Raw genomic sequence first — 21,700 nt, forward strand, 5'->3', positions numbered from 1 at the left:
TGTTCCGCTGTAGCTACTGTAATATAGTAGTAGATACTATATGTCTGTCTGTGGGAGTTCACTATAACCATTTTTCTATAATATGTCATTCAGTGTCTACAGTGCTATTTCTGACTTCAATTGATGAATTATGTACTCTCCTGGGCAGCAGGGCATGTTGACTTGCATTTGTGTGTTGGGGGCCACCTGGACCAACATACCATGCTGAGTCCCCGTCACTGAGGAGGAGAGGTAGGGTGTTGCCAGTTAACGGCTAACGAGCTGCTCTGGCACAGCAAGCCTGCCGGGGAACTACACTTGCTGGGCAGGCTGGGGGTCCTAGGGGCCCAGTGAGGCCCCACAGGGGTGGTGGTGATGGAGCGGGCCAGTGGCCCCCAACGTTCAACGCAGCAGAGGGCCCAACCAGCACCACCAGCAGTCATTCAGTCCCCCAGCTGTCGGCCTGTCCGTCACAGCCTAAGGAACACGGCCTGTCCCTCACCCAGCAGAGGGCCGTCAATCAGAGCACACCCAGGAGGGAGCAGAGGGGCGGGACACCAGCCCACCGCCGAGACACTAACAAAGACATACTTACATTTGCAAGCGGTTTCAGCGCCACTTCTCTATAAAAAGAATGATAGACTGTAGCTGATAAGAGTAATGACAAAGGACAAAGAGGTAGGAGGGATGAGGGTTTGAAGGGAAGGGAGGGGAGGGGTTGATTAGCTGAGGAGTGGGTGGGAGAGCTTGATAAAATGCACGCTTTGCTTACATTTCTCCATTTGGGGTTGTGTCCCTCTACATCCCATTACCTGGGAAGAATAGGATTTGTTATATGAGGATTTTTCCATGTCATGAGTTGACATTCACTTAATTTCCTGGAAATGAAACGGAATGTTAATGGCATGGGCGGGTTGATACATTGACTTGTTTCATTGAGTCAGATTTAAAGAGGTAGTGTATCTTGCCTCCTATGATTATGTTATATTAGTAGTGATTAGTTCTGTATTTGGGTAAATTATATTAAAATAAGCATTTTAGAAATGTATTCCATTCCCTCTTTATGCCAAATATCTAGATTTACTCTCTGCTTACCACTTTCCCTCTCTGTTAGGAGAAGTACAGGTATCTGGTTGTGGTTTAAAAAAAACTAACAAGTACTAGGTGTTGAATACTCTGTAGATTCCCTTTAAGCTTTTGTTGTGTTGTTCACACCTTCTTGTGAGCTATTCTATTGACATGCTGTACTTAGGCCTTTTGTTGTGTCAGCTCAGCGGCAGGTGATGACCAGTAATTGAAGTCACACCTAAGCCCATTGTTGTTAGTAGCTCATTAGGACTCACGCTGTTGTCATGGCCCTGGATCTTCTCATCAATCAGAGGCCCACTGTTAGACTATAGTGGGGCACAGATATGGAATACAGTATGAGAACGGGAAATTAAAAGCATAATTGAGAATTCCACTAGAGAAAGGGGGCTTGAAATGTTGTCCTGCATAGCTCTTCTCCTGGACTTAATCAGAGGCCCACAGTTAATTGGCACAGTTATATAGGATACTCCATGTATGAGAGTGGGAAATGAAAGGCATCATTGAGGCTTCCAGTTGATCCATCTATGATGGACTAAAGTAGGTCTACTTGTCTTGTCTAAAATGGAGTTTTCCTAGAGGACAGAGGAAACTTTTCCATTCACCTTAAGACCAGCCAAATCGTGCATGTGCTGGCCATATAACACTCACAAAAGACTATCATTCATCTTATCTTGTATTCTGAATCTCATAGGGAACTGAGGACAGTCCTCCTCCATTTGGCCACTCTTCTGGGCAAACGAGGGACATCCTGAGAGCAAACAGTACATATGCAACCTGTCAGAACAAGACCAACACCTGCATTGTAGCCGACATGCGAAAGAGGAAAAGAATTGAAAGGACAGTCTACAAGTCAGACAAAAGCAATTGCCCTGAGCTGTTTGTGTTTTAAGACATACTGATGGCATTAGTTAAGCCTCTGACTCATTGCTCTCCAGTCAACTCATTGTACCAGTTGAACAAATTTGCTCTAGGCCTGAGGGACCTCGCCCAAATACCCCCTCTCCCCTCTATTTCTTCCCATTGTTTATCCCTCTCCATCTACCTAATGCACAACACACACACACATACACACACAGACAGAAACAAACCATCTGTGGAATAGGCCTTTTGAATAGCCTCAATGTTCAGCATGTGAACATTTAAATCAAGATGATGAATTACATGAATTCTGCTAATAACAGATGAAAAGCAGATGCTAGTCTTCTGTTATAAATGTATCTTACTTCAATAACACTATTTTTGTTTTAACAAATAAATAGATAATAAGCTATGCGTTGTTTTATATATATATATATATATATATATATATATATATATAAAAAACTATTATTTTTACACCTTTATGCAAACATGGCTAAATGTTATTCTCTGACATGTTAATACTTATATTTAACGATTCACCCTTTTAGAAATTAACCAGAAATACCTATAGTGCGTACAAATTCTGTAAAAACTTATCCTTCAACTGATGTCCTTTTGAGAACATGAAAGGGCAGAGTGGAATAAGAACTCTTCTTCTTCTCGTATCTTTAACAATCATTCGACCTTCCCACATCACCATTTGTTATCTCATAATTATCATATACATTAGTCAACACCTGTTTCACTTAACCGCTTTTAATTAGCCCCATTGAAACGACATGCTGAAGCCACAACAAATCTCTCCGACATGTAAAGGGCAGTCTGTTATGGTTCAATCACAATAAATTAACAAAAAAGTTCTGAGGCAGGTAAACCCATTGAACAATTGGCACCCAAAGATTAATCCTACATTTGTTAATTAGGAATAGTAAATAAAGTAAATTGGTATCTAACTAAATATGCTAGATGTTTTCCGATTTGACATTCATTTACTAGTTTAAGATAGACTTGTGGAATATCAGCATGAAGCCTACATTTTTTCGTTTCAGATGTTGAGGGACATTTAGTATAGGCTACAAAAATCAATAGCTTAATTCAAGCTACCAATATTAGATGAAACAGACAAATCGAAATAACTATATATTAAAGACATTACAGTTTCAGTCAATGGTCATGGAAAGAAACCTGGAAATCTGTTAACATCATTAGACTAATTCAGTTGGCTAATTAAATTCACAGCTATATGTTCAGAAGTCAATTTCCAACAGAGGTCTGATCGTCAGACAAGATAGGCTACATTAAGGTCTGCCTGATGTTAATCTTCTTCAAGTCATTTTATTATCAAATTTGATGGGAAACTTGAGTTTGAGTTTAAAAGAGTTTCATTCTTTTTTGGAAAATGTGTTTATTCTTTGCCTGTAAAACACTCAATTTTGTTGGATTTTTTAAATGTTGGGGTAAGTAAAGAGGTGAAACGATTACGATTGGTTGGGCGTTCATAAATGTGTTAAATAAAAGGTGGAATTTTGGCTAATTTCAGGTGACCCATAAATTAATAGTTTGGAATTGTGCCATTAGGTTATCGATCATGTTGTGACAAAAAATAGTAAGTCAATTATTAGAAATAGTTAGCTAGATCTCTATATCCTATGCATCAGAATAAAATTGTGAATTTCAAATGAGGTTTAATTATTCGTCTCTCACCATAGAAATGCTTGGTTCGAGATAAGTATCACGTAGGCTATTTAGCGCCTTTAAGAAACCGTTAAAAGGAACAGCGGAGTTCTCCTTTGATGGGATTTGGTCCGAGTGAAAGCGAGTCTTTTGAACCCGTCAGTCGCCGCGGCTAAGGAACGCCCATGACTGCACAGGGGTATATTAAAAGTTCGCGAGGGTGCACATACTGTCATTCAAAATCTGATAGTCAGGACTTAAGGATGTCTGCGTCACAAATTGGATTTGGCAACTTCTTCTTTGAAAGAAACATCAACATGCTCCCTGGATATCAGATACCGGTTTTGGGATGTCAACCCGGGGTACAACAGCAACAAGCCCCTCATCTTGCTGCGATGGCTGGGGTCCCTTTGGCATATTCAGGACTACAGGGATACAACTTTATCCCCTATCCACACTACAGACACATTGCGCACATGGTAAGTTATTTGAGAATGGCCTATGCTTCTAATGGTTAATTCATTACCTTTTGTAATCTGAATACAACAGATACAACGTATAAATGTGCTTGACGCTTGCCTTTCTCGCCAATAAAATGAAATGCGTAATTACGCACTTGACAAATCAGTGTGGTCGGTTATGCAAAAGTTTAAACGTTGTAACTCTCTCGTGTTTTCAGAACAACTCCTTCGACCTGAAGACTGTCTCTCCGTATTATGAAGCGCTTCTCGGCCGAGGAGGGCCGTTCTACCCGCAATACCGACCAGGCGCAACCGATGACCCAAGCAGAGTCGCCAAGGTGGCTACCCGGGAAAGCACCAGCGCGCTCAAGGCCTGGTTGAACGAGCATCTCAAGAATCCATATCCTACGAAGGGCGAGAAGATCATGCTTGCCATCGTAACCAAGATGAGCCTCACGCAGGTGTCAACTTGGTTTGCCAACGCCAGGCGACGGCTGAAGAAGGAGAATAGGGTGAGCTGGGCGTTCAAGGGGAAATCTGACGAGGAGGAGGGCGAAAGCGACGAGGAGAAGAGTGATGGCTCTCTGCAGACAAGCGCGTTGGTTGATGAAGACGAAATAGATCTTCAAACCGTCGATGACAAGGTGGAGGATATTGGACATAGAGTGGACAACTCAACGCCAGAGTTGGTGGACGCACGCCTGGAGAAACAATCAAGCGATGACCATAGAGACAGCACGCGTGCTCACGGGGAAAATGATGTCGAAAAGAGTGACACCGAACGCACATCATCCCCATCTCGTCTAGGATGTAAGGACAACGTTGAGTGTCAAAAGCCCAAAATATGGTCTTTGGCAGAAACCGCGACCTCGGAAACGGTGAAAAAGCCCCACCAGTCGTGTCATCCCAGGAGCACAGAAATGGGCAAATTCTGGTCAGAATGGGCATCAAGGAATGGACTGTATATTCCCAGATATACTGCTCACGATATTCTTTAACGAAGCATTTACAGTTTTAAATGACCAAAAACACGTTTACATATTTTGCACTTTAAAATGCCAAACTCCAGGGATTGGAACAGGCGTATTTTTTTATGTGGTAGCCTACACGCTTACTATGGAAAATGCTGGGCAGGCCTATATGTTGTTTGGCTTCTTGTAAGACCGAAGACTCTTACAGAGTTATGTTTTGTGTACATAAGTGTAGATGTATTTGCATTAATAATCTGTACATTATAATTTCATTTGTTTTATCATTAACATTTATTTTGGTAAAATAAAATCCCTCAAAATATGAAATGGAATTGTCATGTGTTGACCATTCACCAGTTCTTACTGTTTTTTTGGGCAAGATCTGGCAAGGCCACAATCGGATTTTTAAGGTTTTATATTTAGCTTTCCAAACTTATTCTGGTATTTTATTACGATTTTTATCCAAGAATATTGCTTAATACCTGACTGTAAAGATGTAACAGATCTGCTTGATATGCAAATTAAATATTTGTTATCTAAACCCAAATCCCCCAGTTTATGCAGGATAAATATTGTTGAATAATAACAAGGATGAAATGAATCATGGCCATGGTGACATGTTCACTGACTGAAATCATCCTTTTATCAGTTTAAATTATTTCAATTAATATATAGTAAAGTAATTGTTGGGCCATGCAGGGTGATAGTCACACTAACAGTTCGATGGAACATAGCCCAAACAAAGAAACTGCATGGGGGTCGTTATCCAAATTCAGACAGTAGTTGAATAATACCATTTCGAAATGGAGCACAGTAGAACTGCCGATGAGTATAAACAGATTGATCCTACAATGTAACTTGAAGAGTCCAAAAGGGGGAGCAGGCCTGCTAACCAAAACCAGTTCAGTTTTCTGCATCTCCAAACCTCCACATGGAGAGAGAGAGAGTGTGTGTGTGTGTGTAGGAGAGAAACGGACATAATCAGCCAACAGGAGATCATACCTACAGGATCTGATGGGTGAGATTCAGTTAGGGGGAGATGAGTGGGGGGGGGGGTGAAAGACTAGAAAACCTCTCCCTTGTCAATCACCCAGGTTTCCATGTAAAGGGCTGTAACTGCACTTATCCGGGGATAATGAGAAAACACCTAAGAGGAAAGAAGCCTGAAATGCACCGTCTCCCATTCTTCATCCCACCTCGAGACACACACACTCAGTCCATTGCAAACACAGAGGGTAGTTTGATCCCCTGTTTTACAGGTGGCCCAAAGGATCATAATCATAGACCGTATAGGGTGTGATCCCTCAGAACAGGGAGACACAACAAGACCCAATCTGTCACAAACTATATTAAAACAAGTACAGCATTGATTAATCCAAGCGCATACTATACTTTTAAAACAGTCTGGTTAACATTGCTGGTTAACGTTTTAATTGTTAAAATACCCAAGCTACATGGAACATTTGAATTGTGACAGAATTAACTTGTTTACACCATCTAAAAGGTAAAGCTAATACATCTATTTATGAATACCCTTCGGTTCTGGCCTCCCAAGATCATGACATTCTCACAAAAGTATGACAGAGCCACCAGTGGTGTAAAGTACTTTACTATTTATGATTTTACTTCACTACATTCCTAAAGAAAACAATGTACTTTTTACTCCATACATGTTCCCTGACACCCAGATTTCAAACGCTTAGCAGGACAGGAAAATGGTCCAATTCACGCACTTATCAAGAGAACATTCCTGGTCATCCCTACTGCCTCTGATCTGATGGACTCACTAAACACAATTGCTTTGTTTGAAAATGATGTGAGTCCCTGGCTACCCATAAATAAATAAAAAAACAAGAAAATGGTGCCTTCTGGTTTGCTTAATATAAGGAATTATCTATATTTCTGTACTTTTTACCTCGTTTTCGTGATATCCAATTGGTAGTTACAGTCTTGTCCCATCGCTGCAACTCCTGTACAGACTCGGGAAGCGAAGGTTGAGAGCCATGCGTCTTCCGAAACACGACCCTGCCAAGCCGCACTGAGCGCAATGGGCCAATTGTGCCGCCTCATGGGTCACCCGGTCGCGGCCGGCTGCGACACAGCCTGGGATCGAACCCAGGTCTGTAGTGACGCCTCTTGCACTGCCTTAGACTGCTGCACCACTTGGGAGGCTCTACATTTTTACTTTAAGTATATTTTGGCAATTACATTTACTTTTGTTATTTAAGTATATTTAAAACCAAATACTTTTAGACTTTTACTCAAGTAGTATTTTAATTGGTGACCTTCACTTTTACTTGAGTCACATTCTATTACGGTATCTTTACTTTTACTCAAGTATGACAATTGGGTACTTTTTCCCACCACTGAGAGCCACCAGAGGGTGAAGTCCACCCCTTGACTGATGCTGAAATCTCAAGGTTCTAGTGAAGCACTACCCCCCCCTTGTGGAAAGTCTGAGTACCTGCTACTGACCCAAAAATATAAAAGTACTGTAAAATAAAAGGCCAGGTACAGTGCGCTCCAACAATATTATAATCTATACTTTATAAATGTAACTTAAATTGAAAGAGACACAAAAAATAGTCTCTTGATGTTGAATGCTAATTTTGAATAAAAAACAAAAAACAGACATTTCAAATTTAAATTGGCATTGTCTTTATGAACAACTCAGTAGCATTTTGATAGTTTAATGCAAAGGAGAGTAATTAAAACAGAACGACATAATAAAAAAGCCATTCTCTAGTGTGCTTATGAACATCTTCAATAACAGAATACAACAACCAATACTTTTTACAACAGTTTACAACGTTTACAACCATATTAATCATTGTTGCCCATGTGAGGAAGTTAGGATAGCAAGCATTTTAGCTAGGTAGCTTATGAAAATAAAAACTAAAAGCATACTGTATGACAAAGCCATAGACCGTTTTGCCAACATGAAAGAGAGGAGGATGGCATTGGCCTTCAACTAGTCTACAATTAGGGCGAGTGAACTTTTTTTCTCTCACTTGCGCGTGCGTGCGCACACACACGCACACAGCCAGAATTATATTTAGCAACATTGATTGGACTAAAATGTTTTTGGTATTTTTAAGTTTGTTTTCAGTATATTAAACTAAGCATATATAGCCTTGATTGATGATGTTTAAATGTTTAAGTTGAAATGGTGTTGGAATAACGGTGACAGTGTTCCTGTTGTCTTTCTGCTGACTTGAGGTAATTCTATGGTTCTAAATCAGTAGCTGTTTAGTAACTGTTGAAAACATAAAACTTTATTGACCATGCTGTACGTAATACAACTGTTTGTTACATGCAATATGCTTTGCGGACTTCACCGGTCACATGTTGCTGTTCGGTTTTGTGATGAAACAAACTGTTGTCTTTTTGTTGTCACTGTCTTACTGTACATCATGGTGGTGTAATGAATTAATGGGTTATAGAGCAAACAATGCAAATATCACAACATAGGTTGTAATATGACCTTTTTTTACTGGCTTGGCTTGGCTTCCCCAGTGATTATACCCACGCACCGCTACTGTATTAATTAATGCACAACCTGGCTGTTGTTTATCATGTTATGCAATAGGTGAAGCCAGGTGGTCATGTGATCTATAGCCAGTCATAAAATTCCCTTTGTGTATCAGAATCAGAAACATGGTGAGATTTACCCTCCTCCTGCACCACCAAATGTCCATTTTCTGACACGTCTTTAGCTTCAACCTCCTCTGGTATTTGAGGACCTGGTAATGGTGGGTATAGTGTTGATGGTGGCTCTCCTAATTGGATCATTGGTTGAAGTTGTTCCCTCCCCTCTTCAGGTCCTTCTGCGTTTCCCTCTTCTGCTTTTCTGTCTGCCGTAGCCCTCTTAGCTCCCCTCTTAAGATTCAAATCCATACAGGATTCCTACGGTGAATGACACAATGCATCTGTGAATTAGTGTCTAAATATAACAGCATAGCAGTATTACTGTCACGGTTGGTACAAAAGGTATATAGAGAACGTACATTTGCTTTCTTGCAGGCCTCTCCGAGTTTACCTACAACAAAGTAAAAATATGATTACTCAAAGATTCCAACGTAAAGTTAGCACTCAAATAACATAATACAATTAGTGTTAAATACCTCTAAATTTGCACAGGACAATGCCCAAAACCACAGCAGCTAGTAAGGCCATTACAATTGTGATTATTGTTCCATGGGAATTGGGTACTGCCACTGTAAAGTAAATCAAAAGAACATTACAAACAATTCAACCAACTATTGTTAACCAACCATAGCCTATGGCCTGTGTCCCTTAGACTAGTGTTGACAGAGGTACCACACAGGCTACTGTTAGCCTCCCTACTACAGGCTACTGTTAGCCTCCCTACTACAGGCTACTGTTAGCCTCCATACTACAGGCTACTGTTAGCCTCCCTACTACAGGTTACTGTTAGCCTCCCTACTACAGGCTACTGTTAGCCTCCCTACTACAGGTTACTGTTAGCCTCCCTACTACAGGCTACTGTTAGCCTCCCTACTACAGGCTACTGTTAGCCTCCCTACTGCAAGTTACTCTTAGCCTCCCTACTACAGGTTACTGTTAGCCTCCCTACTACAGGCTACTGTTAGCCTCCCTACTACAGGTTACTGTTAGCCTCCCTACTACAGGTTACTGTTAGCCTCCCTACTACAGGTTACTGTTAGCCTCCCTACTACAGGTTACTGTTAGCCTCCCTACTACAGGTTACTGTTAGCCTCCCTACTACAGGTTACTGAAAGCTTCCCTACTACAGGCTACTGAAACCTGCCCTACTTCAGGCTACTGTTACTTGCCCTACTACAGGCTACTGTTGGCCGCCCTACTACAGGATACTGTTGGCCGCCCTACTACAGGATACTGTTGGCCGCCCTACCACAGGCTACTGTAATACTGAGAAAACACTCCCACACAGCCCCACCACAACTTTCGGTTTAAGCTGTCTGATTCACTTGAATTTTGTAGCCGAATTCAAGTGAATGAGTTACTGTGAGGGAGTGATGGTCAACTGACAATAAAGGAATATATTTTATAGTTCCCCAATTCAATATGGTAGAATGGAAACGTTGCGAAAGGTAATTTGTGTGGCATTCAATGTGTGGAGCCTGTGTAGTACTTACCACAGACCGTGTCTGAGGTGGCTGTCCCTTCGGCTTCAGTTTTGAATTCAGACTCACAACTGAAAACATTATTTGGGATCAAACAAACCAACATTATTATGTGTATGATGGCTGCGGTTTCATTTACAGTATAATAACATACACATCACATTTTTTATGGTACAAGGATCAAACTACTCACACTTTCCATAGCTTGCACTTGCTCTCTGTAGAGCTGTCACTGGAGAACATGTTTAAAGGACAGGCCTTACACACTGTGTCATGTATGGGGTTACCTGAGAAAATATACAGTATACGGTTAGAGTGACCACACTCTCATAAATTACACAATTTAGGTAGCCTAACTCTTGCAGCGGAAACAAATTAATAGAATACAACAGAATAGAAACTTAAAAGCCATGTTTGAACATGTAGTAGGCACACTAGCGTAGAACTCAATCATTGCTGATAGCATGATGAAAGTGAGTGTTTTCTACCTTTGGATTTGACCTCTTCTCCAGGTCTGCATTTAGTATGTGAAACACATGTCAGGCACTCTTCACTGGAACAGTGGTATCCAGTCTTACATTTGCATGGGCTGAGGCTTGTCTTGTTCCTATTGGTACTGTGCTCAAAGTTTTTATCTGTGGCAGGAAGGAGATACAAGTGTTGTGTTATTACAAACAGATAAGCCAGATAAACAGTAGGCCCTAGGTGCATCTGAAATGGCATGCTATTCCTTAGTGCACTTCTTTTGACCAGGGCCTGCACTAATGCAATAATAGGGAAAAGGGTATCATTTCGGACAGGGGTGTTATGCACCCCAATAATCTGATGGGGCAGAAAGTATGCGATGATGGCTTGGGGGTGGTCCGGAGGGGGGCATTTTTCAAACACCTGAAACAGCTTTTTCCTGCAACCTAGAACCATAATCATTAATTCTATTTAATAAATAGGTCTCTTTTTCTGCATAATTAAGCATACCTCTTCAGCATCTGTATCTTCCTGACTGGTGGTTCTTTTTTTAAATAAATTAAATATGCTTCTCTGCAGCTTTGGGTAAAATATTAAAAGGAATGCGAGTCTTATTCAGTACATGCTTGGTTTCCTAAAGTCTACCAACCTTGCCAGCAGGCATGCCAGCTAATATAGCTAAGCTATTCTAACTTGAATGATAGTCTGAAATGTCTTCCTGGTAGCTAGTTATGAGTTTGCGGGATTGGGAACCTAAAGGCAACTTCATAAAATTGCTAAGTGGATAGTAGTTACATTTAATTTTTTTTACAGTACAAATCTTGCCCCTGTGCCCCCTATGGGCATGACACATCTGATTTCGGACACATACTATGTTTTCAAATACATAAAGAGCATCAAAAGTCTCACTTGGGTCGCAGTATGGGTGCAGTTTACAGAGGTTCTTGTCTGTGAATGCATGCTGGTATTCACCCTCTTGGCATGGCATACAATGTGGATCAAAACAACCACTATGGCTGGATAACATCTTGGTGCCTGTAAAGATAATATAGTTTTGCGGATTATGAATATTGAGTGTAGATTCTACAAGGGTATATTGACTCAGTTTCACTCAAAGTGCTGATAAGAGTACAGATATGTCAAATAATGAATGTTCTCTTCCTTACCTGGCCCACACATATTGCAACACTCCCCATTCTTCATGTACTGTGTTTCTGGATCACATGAGTAAACCACGGTCAAAACCTGTAAACAGAAGGTAGAAAAAAAAGGGTCCCTACAATGATCTATTCTCTTACCTCAACTTGTCGCAAGATCGACCACTACAATAGGGGCGGAAAGTACCTAAATTCACGCTCTAGTCTAATAGGCTTGTGGCAAGGCAGACACATTTTTTAGATACTCCTACCCGGGGTAGAACAAAACACAATCATATTTTTCACATCTCTAAATGTCTCCCATTTATGAAATGGACTGGTTGTGAAAAAATGTTGTACTGCAAAAGTGTTTAAATTGATAGATAGTGACACACACCCTAAACTCAAAAAGTGCAGAATAATGCCGGGCTGGAGGGGGGTGGGGTAGGTGAGGAAGGGGTTACATGTAACCCAATATTGTAAGCTCTGAAATTGCTAAAATGTGGAATACAAAGAGTCAGTTGTCTGCCACACACACACACACACACACACACACACACACACACACACACACACACACACACACACACACACACACACACACACAATCAGGATATCTCAATGCATCTTGGAAATATAAACCTGTAAACACAGAGATACAATAGGTGGAAATATCAACTAAAAAGCAGCATTCCCCAAGAGAGAATGGCTTTCACTTCAGCAGTGATAAATTCATGAACTTCTTTGAGGAAAAGATCATGATCATTAGAAAGCAAATTCTTTAAATCTGCGGATTCCTCCAAAGCTCAGTTGTCCTGAGTCTGCACAACTCTGCCAGGACCTAGGATCAAGTGAGACACTCACATTTTGTACTACTATATCTCTTGACACATTGATTAAAATAATCATGGCCTCTAAACCTTCAAGCTGCATACTGGACCCTATTCCAACTAAACTACTGAAAGAGCTGCTTCCTGTGCTTGGCCCTCCTATGTTGAACATAATAAACGTCTCTCTATCCACCGGATGTGTACCAAACTCACTAAAAGTGGCAGTAATAAAGCCTCTCATGGAGAAGCCAAACCTTGACCCAGAATTTTTTTTTTTTAAACTGTCGGCCTATATCAAATCTCCCATTCCTCTCAAACATTTAGAAAAGGCTGTTGGGCAGCAACTCACTGCCTTCCTGAAGACAAACAATGTATACGAAACGCTTCAGTCTGGTTTTAGACCCCATCATAGCACTGAGACTGCACTTGTGAAGGTGGTAAATGACCTTTTAATGGCGTCAGACCGAGGCTCTGCATCTGTCCTCGTGCCCCTAGGCTCTGCATCTGTCCTCGTGCTGCTTTGATACCATCGATCACCACATTCTTTTGGAGAGATTGGAAACCCAAATCGGTCTACACAGACAAGTTCTGGCCTGGTTTAGATCTTATCTGTCGGAAAGATATGTTTGTCTCTGTGGATGGTTTGTCCTCTGACAAATCAACTGTAAATTTCGGTGTTCCTCAAGGCTCCGTTTTAGGACCACTATTGTTTTCACTATATATTTTACCTCTCGGTGATGTCATCGGAAACATAATGTTATAACTTTCACTGCTATGCGGATGACACACAGCTGTACATTTCGATGAAACATGGTGAAGCCCCAAAATTGCCCTCCCTGGAAGCCTATGTTTCAGACATAAGGAAGTGGAATGCGGCAAATGTTCTACTTTTAAACTCGTTGTTCTAGGTCCCAAGAAACAAAAATAGATTTTCTGTTGAATCTGACAATTAATCTTGATGGTTGTACAGTCGTCTCAAATAAAACTGTGAAGGACCTCACCGTTACTCTGGACCCTGATCTCTCTTTTGACAAACATATCAAGACTGTTTCAAGGACAGCTTTTTTCCATCTTCGTAACATTGCAAAAATCAGAAACTTTCTGTCCAAAAATGATGCAGAAAAATTAATCCATGCTTTTGTCACTTCTAGGTTAGACTACTGCAATGCTCTACTTAACGGCTACCTGGATAAAGCACAAAATAAACTTCAGTTAGTGCTAAACACGGCTGCTAGAATCTTGACTAGAACCCACAAATTTGATCATATTACTCCAGTGCTAGCCTATATACACTGGCTGATTTCAACCTTCAAAGTATTACATGGCTTGCTCCTACCTATCTTTCCTGAATTGGTCCTGCCGTACATACCTACACGTACGCTACGGTCACAAGACGCAGGCCTCCTTACTGCCGACGCTGGGCCACAACGCTGGGCCAATTGTGTGTTGCCTCATGGGTCTCCCGGGCCTGGCCGGCACGGGACTCAAACCAGCATCTGTAGCAACGCAGTTTGCACTGCGATGCAGTGTCTAAGACCGCTATGCCACTCGGGAGGCTTCAAAGTTTTTAATGCTTATCAATTGCCTTGCACAAAGTATCAAAATACTACACAGGACTCTTAAAGAATGTATTTTTTGGTCACAGAAACAATGAGAAATTATGGGAAAAATAAATAATGAAATGTTAATTATATAAATCAGCCCATGTAATCATCTGCCAGAGAATAGGCCCAATCGGCCCGAGCTCCAAGTAATACATTTGGGCCAGATAACTATCACCGGAATCGGCCCGAGCCCCAAGTAATACATTTGGGCCAGATAACACACACCGGAATCGGCCGAAGCTCAATCCCCGCATCCTAGCCATAAGTAATACATGACGTCGGCCGAGTCTGACTCTCAGCCAGAATCGGCCCAGATCCACTGTGCCAGCTGGGTTAGACACCATCGCCTGCATATGAATTGCCCTGGTTTATTTTGTATTGTGCTATTATGTCTTTAAAAGGGTTTCACACGGCTTTTGATCAGTGGCGTGTATCCATGGATGCCAAGGGGAGCCAGGCTTCCCCCAAAAATCGACCAAGTAAAAAACATACAAAATAATTTATTTTGTCTCTCTGTTTTTCATAGGCTGAATGTATCTCACCGGAGAAAGCATCCGAGCAAACGAAACAGAACCCCTTGGTTCTCAGTATGTTTGGCCATCTATCTGATGGTGTCTGGTCATAAAGAGTATGACACTGTTGTCAGCGAGCAGCACCTCAGGAGTAAATGTCAGTTGGCCTCCCTTGATATTTAAAAAAGAAAAAACTATAAAATAATAGCCAAACAGCATTGAGCTAAACTGAGTGAGCTCAGCTTTGAATGCGCCTGGCGCACCAACAGAAAGTGTCAATTGTTGCATCTCGTTGTGTTGTTGTCCTCCGGTGGCTAGCTTGCTAGCTAAAATCGTCCCTTTCCTGAATTAGCCATGGATGGAGATTTGGACTTGTGGTTTTACTGGCCAATGATTATAATGGCGATTCTTATCCAACCATAAATTCATACATTGTGCCCCTGGCCTGAGAGGATGGAAGTTCAACATGTAGCTAGATGTAGTAGGATAATGTTAACTAGCTGGCCTGGCGCATAGTTGCCCATGAAAGGAAATTAGGCTAGCGAGCAAGCATTTTAGCCAGGTAGACTAGGACAACAAAAAGTGTGTACTGTATGACAGTCATAGACCGTTTAGGCAACATGAAAGAGGTGGATGGTATTGGCGTTTCTCTACAAGTAGGGTGAGTCAACATGTTTTTTTTCTACTTGCATGCACACACACACACAGAGAAATCAGTAGCATGGACAGCCACATCAAATTTTATTTACGTTGATTGGAGTAAAATGTTTTGGTATCTTTTAGTTAGACTAGGTACAGGTGATTAGATGATGTTGAAATTGTGCTGTAATAGTGGACTCAGTGCCTGTTAACTTTGCGACTTGCGGTAACTCGCCATGATTCTAAATCAATAGTTGTTTAGTAGTCCGAAAATGTTGGAAACATTAACTGTAGGTAAAGTAACTGTTACATGCAATATGTTTCGTGGACTTCAGACAGAAGTCGCTCTCCGGTTTTGTGATGAAACAAAAGGTATGGTTAAATTTATTCTGCCACTGTGTATTCTTTGTCTTGGCCGTAGGCCTATACAGTGCATTCGGAAAGTATTCAGACCCCTTGACTTTTTCCACATTTTGTTACATTACAGTCTTATTCTAAAATGTATTAAATACATTTAAAAAATAATCTCATCAATCTACACACAAATACCCCATAATGACAAAGCGGAAAAACAGGTTTTTAGATTTTTTTTGCAAATGTATAAAAAGAAGGACCTTATTAACATAAGATTCAGACCCTTTTCTTTGAGACTTGAAATTGAGCTAAGGTGGATCCTGTTTCCATTGATCATCCTTGAGATGTTTCTACAACTTGATTGGGGTCCACCCGTGGTAAATTCAATTGAATAGACATGTTTTGGAAAGGTACACACCTGTCTATATATGCATGTTAGAGAAAAAAACAAGCCATGAGGTCAAAGGAATTGTCCGTAGAGCTCCGAGACAGGATTGAGGCGAGGCACAGATCTGGGGAAGGGTACCAAAAAAATGTCTGCAGCATTGAAGGTCCCCAAGAACACAATGGCCTCCATCATTCTTAAATGGAAGAAGTTTGAAACCAACTCTTCCTCGAGCTGGCCGCACTGCCAAACCGAGCAATCAGGGGTGATGGGCCTTGGTCAGGGAGGTGACCAAGAACCCGATGGTCACTCAGACAGAGCTCCGGAGTTCCTCTGTGGAGAAGGACTCCACCAATCAGGGCTTTAAGGTAGTGGCCAGACGGAACCCACTCCTCAGTAAAAAAGGTACACGACAGCCCGCTTGGAGTTTGTCAAAAGGCATCTAAAGGACCCATGAGAAACAAGATTCTCTGCTCTGATGAAACCAAGATTGAACAATTTTTAGCTTGAATGCCAAGCGTCACATATGGAAGAAATCTGGCATCATCCCAACAGTGAAGCATGGTGGTGGCAACAGCATGCTGTGGGGATGTTTTTCAGTGGTAGAGACTGGGAGACTAGTCAGGATTGAGGGAAAGATGAACGGAGCAAAGTACAGAGAGATCCTTGATGACAGCAGTGGATTCCTCCGTGGTGTCCTCCCATGAACACAATTCTTGTTTAGTGTTTTACGTATCGTAGACTCGTCAGAGATGTTAGCATGTTCCAGAGATTACTGTAAGTCTTTAGCTGACACTGTAGGATTCTTCATTACCTCATTGAGCATTCTGCGCTGTGATCTTGCAGTCATCTTTGCAGTACGGCCACTCCTAGGGAGAGTAGCAACAGTGCTGAACTTTCTCCATTTATAGAAAATGTGGTTTACCTTGAGTCTGGTAAACATCATGTCTTTCAGAGATACTTGTGTAACCCTTTCCAGCTTCATGCATGTCAACAATTCGTAATCTTAGGTCTTCTGAGATCTCTTTTTCGAGGTATGGTTCACATCAGGCAATGCTTCTTGAGAAAAGCAAACTCAAATTTTGTGAGTGTTTTTATAGGGCAGTGCAGCTCTAACCAACTCCAATCTAATCTCATTGATTGGACTCCAGGTTAGCTGACTCCTGACTCCAATTAGCTTTTGGAGAAGTCATTAGCCTATTGGTTCACATACTTTTTCCAACCTACACTGTGAATGTTTAAATTATGTATTCAACATAGACAAGAAAAATACAATAATTTGTGTGTAATTAGTTTAAGCACACTGTGTTTGTCTATTGTTGTGACTTAGATGAAGATCAGATCAAATGTTATGACCAATGTAGGCAGAAATTCCAAAGGGTTCACATTTTTCTTGCATAAGGCAACTCCAGGGCAGACAGCCAGGATGGTGGACATGATTTTTTTTTTTAAATAAATGCGCCAGCTCAACCCAAACATCATAAGAGTGCACCGGAACATCCGAATGGGCATCACAAATGCAGTTAGCGAGCGGAAGGTCTTTTTGGATTCAGGCAACAGTATTGGACTAGCAATTATTCAAAGCTTACTTCCAAATAATAAGGAGGTGACATAATAGCCCAATCCTGGAGCCACAAGTTATACCACAGTTGCTATACCGCAAGATGTAGAGCTATGGAGAAGATGTCCAGGGTTCTCTTTCCTTTCGTTGGAGCCTCCGAGTTGACTCATTGATCCTCAGAGACGCTTGTGACTTGGAATGTTTGGTGTTGTCATGTCAAGCAGTCTGCTGCCTTCTCTATATTCAATAGACATTAGGCCAGTGGAAATCTGTCTTTTGGCCTGATGAGTCCACATTTGAGATTTTTGGTTCCAACCGCCGTGTCTTTGTGAGACACAAAGCAGGTGAACGGATGATCTCTGCATGTGTGGTTCCCACCGTGAAGCATGGATGAGGAGGTGTGATGGTGGTTTGCTGGTGACACAGTCTCTGATTTATTTAGAATTCAAGACATACTTAAACAGCATGGCTACCACTAGCGGTTCGGGGGGGCAGTGCCCCTGTGACAACTATTTTGGACCCCCTTGTGGCCTCCCTAAATGTGGAGTATGAAATAATTTAACAAATAATAACACATTTTTGCTATTGTTCTTTTTTTACATCCATTATTAGACAGTGGCAATGCGGAACACTAATTTAACCCACACATTTTCTAGAGGGACGGCTTTAGGCGGAACACAACAGTATCGTACCACATGCATCTGCAAGTTTTTTCTATACAGAAGTTGTAAGAAATTCCGCACAAATATTATAGTTCAAGCACAAAGAAGGAAATATAGAGGTGAGTAAAATTGTTAATATGTTGTATTTGTATTAAATGCATTACAGAAGTGTAACGTTAGATCAGCTTATCTTAACCTGGCCGTTTGTACGCAGACAACACCATTCTGTATACTTCTGGCCCTTCTTTGGACACTGTTAACTAACCTCCAGACGAGCCTCAATGCCATACAACTCTCCTTCCGTGGCCTCCAACTGCTCTTAAATGCAAGTAAAACTAAATGCATGCTCTTCAACCAATCGCTGCCCACATCTGCCCGCCCGTCCAGCAGCACTACTCTCGACGGTTCTGACTTAGAATATGTGGACAACTACCTAGGTGTCTGGTTAGACTGTAAACTCTCCTTCCAGACTCATATTAAGCATCTCCAATCCAAAATTAAATCTAGAATCGGCTTCCTATTTCGCAAAACAAAGCATCCTTCACTCATGCTGCCAAACATACCCTCGTAAAACTGACTATCCTACCGATCCTTGACTTCGGCGATGTCATTTACAAAATAACCTCCAACACTCTACTCAGCAAATTGAATGCAGTCTATCACAGTGCCATCCATTTTGTCACCAAAGCCCCATATACTACCCACCACTGCGACCTGTATGCTCTCGTTGGCTGGCCCTCGCTTCATATTCGTCGCCAAACCCACTGGCTCCAGGTCATCTATAAGTCTTTGCTTGGTAAAGCCTGCCTTATCTCAGCTCACTGGTCACTATAACAGCACCCACCCATAGCACGCGCTCCAGCAGGTATATTTCACTGGTCACCCCAAAGCCCATTCCTCCTTTGGCCGCCTTTCCTTCCAGTTCTCTGCTGCCAATGACTGGAACGAACTGCAAAAATCACTGAAGCTGGAGACTCATATCTCCCTCACTAACTTTAAGCACCAGCTGTCTGAGCAGCTCACAGATCACTGCACATAGCCCATCTGTAAATAGCCCATCCAACTACCTCATCCCCATACTGTTATTTATTTTGCTCCTTTGCACCCCAGTATCTCTATATGCACACTCATCTTCTGCACATCTATCACTCCAGTGTTTAATTGCTATATTGTAATTATTTCGCCATTATTGCCTATTTATTGCCTCACCTCCCTTATTCTACCTCATTTGCACACACTGTATATAGACTTTTTCTATTCTATTATTGACTGTTTGTTTATTCCATGTGTAACTCTGTGTTGTTGTTTGTGTCGCACTGCTTTGCTTTATCTTGGCCAGGTTGCAGTTGTAAATGAGAACTTGTTCTCAACTAGCCTTCCTGGTTAAATAAAGGTGAAGAAAAAAAAATAATTTTTCAACAGGACAATGACCCAACACACCTCCAGGCTGTGTAAGGGCTATTTGACCAAGAAGGAGAGTAATGGAGTGCTGCATCAGATGACCTGGCCTCCACAGTCACCCAACCTCAACCCAATTGAGATGGTTTGGGATGAGTTGGATCAGCATATGTGGGAACTCCTTCAAGACTGTTCGAAAAGCATTCCAGGTGAAGCTGGTTGAGAGAATTCCAAGCGTGCGCAAAGCTGTCATCAAGGCAAAGGGTGGCTACTTTGAAGAATCTCAAAAATAAAAAAATCTATTTTGATTTGTTTTACACTTTTTTGGTTACTACATGATTCCATATGTGTTATTTCATAGTTTTGATGTCTTCACTGTTATTCTACAATGTAGAAAATAGGAAAAATAAAGAAAAACAGTAGGTGTGTCCAAACTTTTGACAGGTACTGTATATACAGGTGATTAAACCACCCTTTAATGATATTGTGGCAGCCATATTGAATTTTGGAGCAGAGAAGGCTGGTGGAAGGAGCTATAGGATGACAGGCTCATTGAAATGGCTGGAATGGAATAAATGGAACGGTTTCTATATGTTTGATACCGTTCCATTTATTCCATTCAAGCCATTACAATGAGCCCGTCCCCCTATAGCTCCTCTGATTTGGGGTCAAATCTAACGTAATTGCAAGAGGCTGAACATTTTAAATCTACAGAGGAACTTTTTACTGAAAAGAAATAACCGTTTTCACTGTCTCTGTCCATATGTTTTCCTTAGAGCCGATTAGATACATGTGTAACATGTATTTTTGTCAGATACCATAAAGTAAAGCTTACTACATTCATCATACATTTTCATAGTTGCTGCAGCTCTCATACTTCGCGCAGCTATGGTTACATTAACCTATGTGGCCCAAACACCTTCAGCCAGGCATTATTCTGCACGTTTTGAGTTTGGGGGTTTGTCATAATATCTATCAATTTAAGCACTTTTGCTGTCAAATTTTTTTCTCACGACCATCCATTTCATAGATGGGAGGCATTAGAGACGTGAAAACCTCGGGTTGTGGTATCTCAAAAACGTAAGCCCTTTTTGAGGATCGGCCACTATTGCCTATAAAACCACATTTCATTAGTCAGTTGCGCAAATGTTTCACATTAGAGCTAGTAAAATAACAAAATATTGCAACATTGTAGCTTTAACTGAAATATAGTTTTTGTAGAGGCAGTTGCTTTAATAGGAAATCGAAAGTGAAAGTGTTGAATGAGCTTTGACGCATTTGGCAATCTTTTAAAAACGCTTCAATTGTAAAATGAAGTCAAAAGAAACCCAACACAAGATCAGTATAGCCAATTTGTAGCATATTATGTGTTGTATATGGTTCCCTGGATGCAAAAGACGTATGCCATTATAGCACACAATAATAAAAAGTAACCTAAGCTACTCACCGACAGAAGACATAAAAGCAGAACGATCATTTCGATCGTTGTCGTATTAAAACAACCAAGTATTTTTGCACACAAAATTATTCCGCTGCTCAGTATTTCGCTACATAAACGTGGGTAAGGCGTAGCGTTCGGTCAGAGCAACGAGTCTGGGTAGTCAAGCAACAGTACTGTAGACCTACAGGCAGTCTCTCGACAACGAGCTGAGCGGTCGGCTGGACTCGGAAATAAATAAGTGACTTGAAACATGGGGGATTCCTTAAAAGACAAACACACATGACCGTTTCCTGTAAAATTCCCGAGGTTTAACGTACTCAAGATGATGTGGAATGCACGAACGAACATTCATGAGTCATGTAGACGTACCAATATTTTTGTGAAAAATGTGATCATTGATTAGGCTATTTGTCATATGTGTACATCAAGTTTAGGTTGAAGAGGGCAGTCTCAATGGAAATAACGTAAGCCTATTTGGGAGTGTGGTTTGTGCTTGCCTTGAGACCAATAGTTTGGAAGTGTCATTCCCCACTTTATTTGCCCCCCACA

At 41.3% G+C, this 21,700-nt stretch overlaps 2 protein-coding genes across 2 annotated transcripts; one reads left to right on the forward strand and one right to left on the reverse strand.

The window, feature by feature from the left end:
• The first annotated feature begins 3,848 nt into the window (after positions 1-3,848).
• Positions 3,849-5,345, forward strand: LOC106567327 (iroquois-class homeodomain protein irx-1-B). The gene is made up of 2 exons (XM_014136462.1): positions 3,849-4,082; positions 4,283-5,345. The coding sequence occupies exons 1-2, from the start codon at positions 3,867-3,869 to the stop codon at positions 5,060-5,062; spliced, it is 996 nt and encodes a 331-aa protein (XP_013991937.1). The 5' UTR covers positions 3,849-3,866; the 3' UTR covers positions 5,063-5,345.
• A 2,324-nt stretch (positions 5,346-7,669) lies between these two features.
• Positions 7,670-21,448, reverse strand: LOC106567123 (tumor necrosis factor receptor superfamily member 5). Its single transcript, XM_014136048.2, has 9 exons — positions 21,158-21,448; positions 11,796-11,874; positions 11,539-11,664; positions 10,653-10,799; positions 10,358-10,451; positions 10,177-10,235; positions 9,160-9,252; positions 9,043-9,074; positions 7,670-8,941 (listed from the first exon to the last, which is right to left on the reverse strand). Exons 1-9 carry the CDS (start codon positions 21,185-21,187, stop codon positions 8,648-8,650), a joined length of 954 nt encoding a protein of 317 aa, XP_013991523.1. The 5' UTR covers positions 21,188-21,448; the 3' UTR covers positions 7,670-8,647.
• Positions 21,449-21,700: the final 252 nt, after the last annotated feature.

Source organism: Salmo salar, chromosome ssa13 (genome assembly GCF_905237065.1).
Source record: "Salmo salar chromosome ssa13, Ssal_v3.1, whole genome shotgun sequence".
Taxonomy (NCBI): Eukaryota; Metazoa; Chordata; class Actinopteri; order Salmoniformes; family Salmonidae; genus Salmo; species Salmo salar.

Coding starts and splice junctions, on each gene's coding strand:
- LOC106567327 (XM_014136462.1), top strand. CDS start 3,867: ATGTCTGCGTCACAAATTGGATTTGGCAACTTCTTCTTTGAAAGAAAC. Junction 4,083..4,282: donor ACAGACACATTGCGCACATG/GTAAGTTATTTG, acceptor TCGTGTTTTCAG/AACAACTCCTTCGACCTGAA.
- LOC106567123 (XM_014136048.2), bottom strand. CDS start 21,187: ATGATCGTTCTGCTTTTATGTCTTCTGTCG. Junction 10,452..10,652: donor AGAAGAGGTCAAATCCAAAG/GTAGAAAACACT, acceptor ATATTTTCTCAG/GTAACCCCATACATGACACA. Junction 9,253..10,176: donor CACCTCAGACACGGTCTGTG/GTAAGTACTACA, acceptor TTTACTTTACAG/TGGCAGTACCCAATTCCCAT.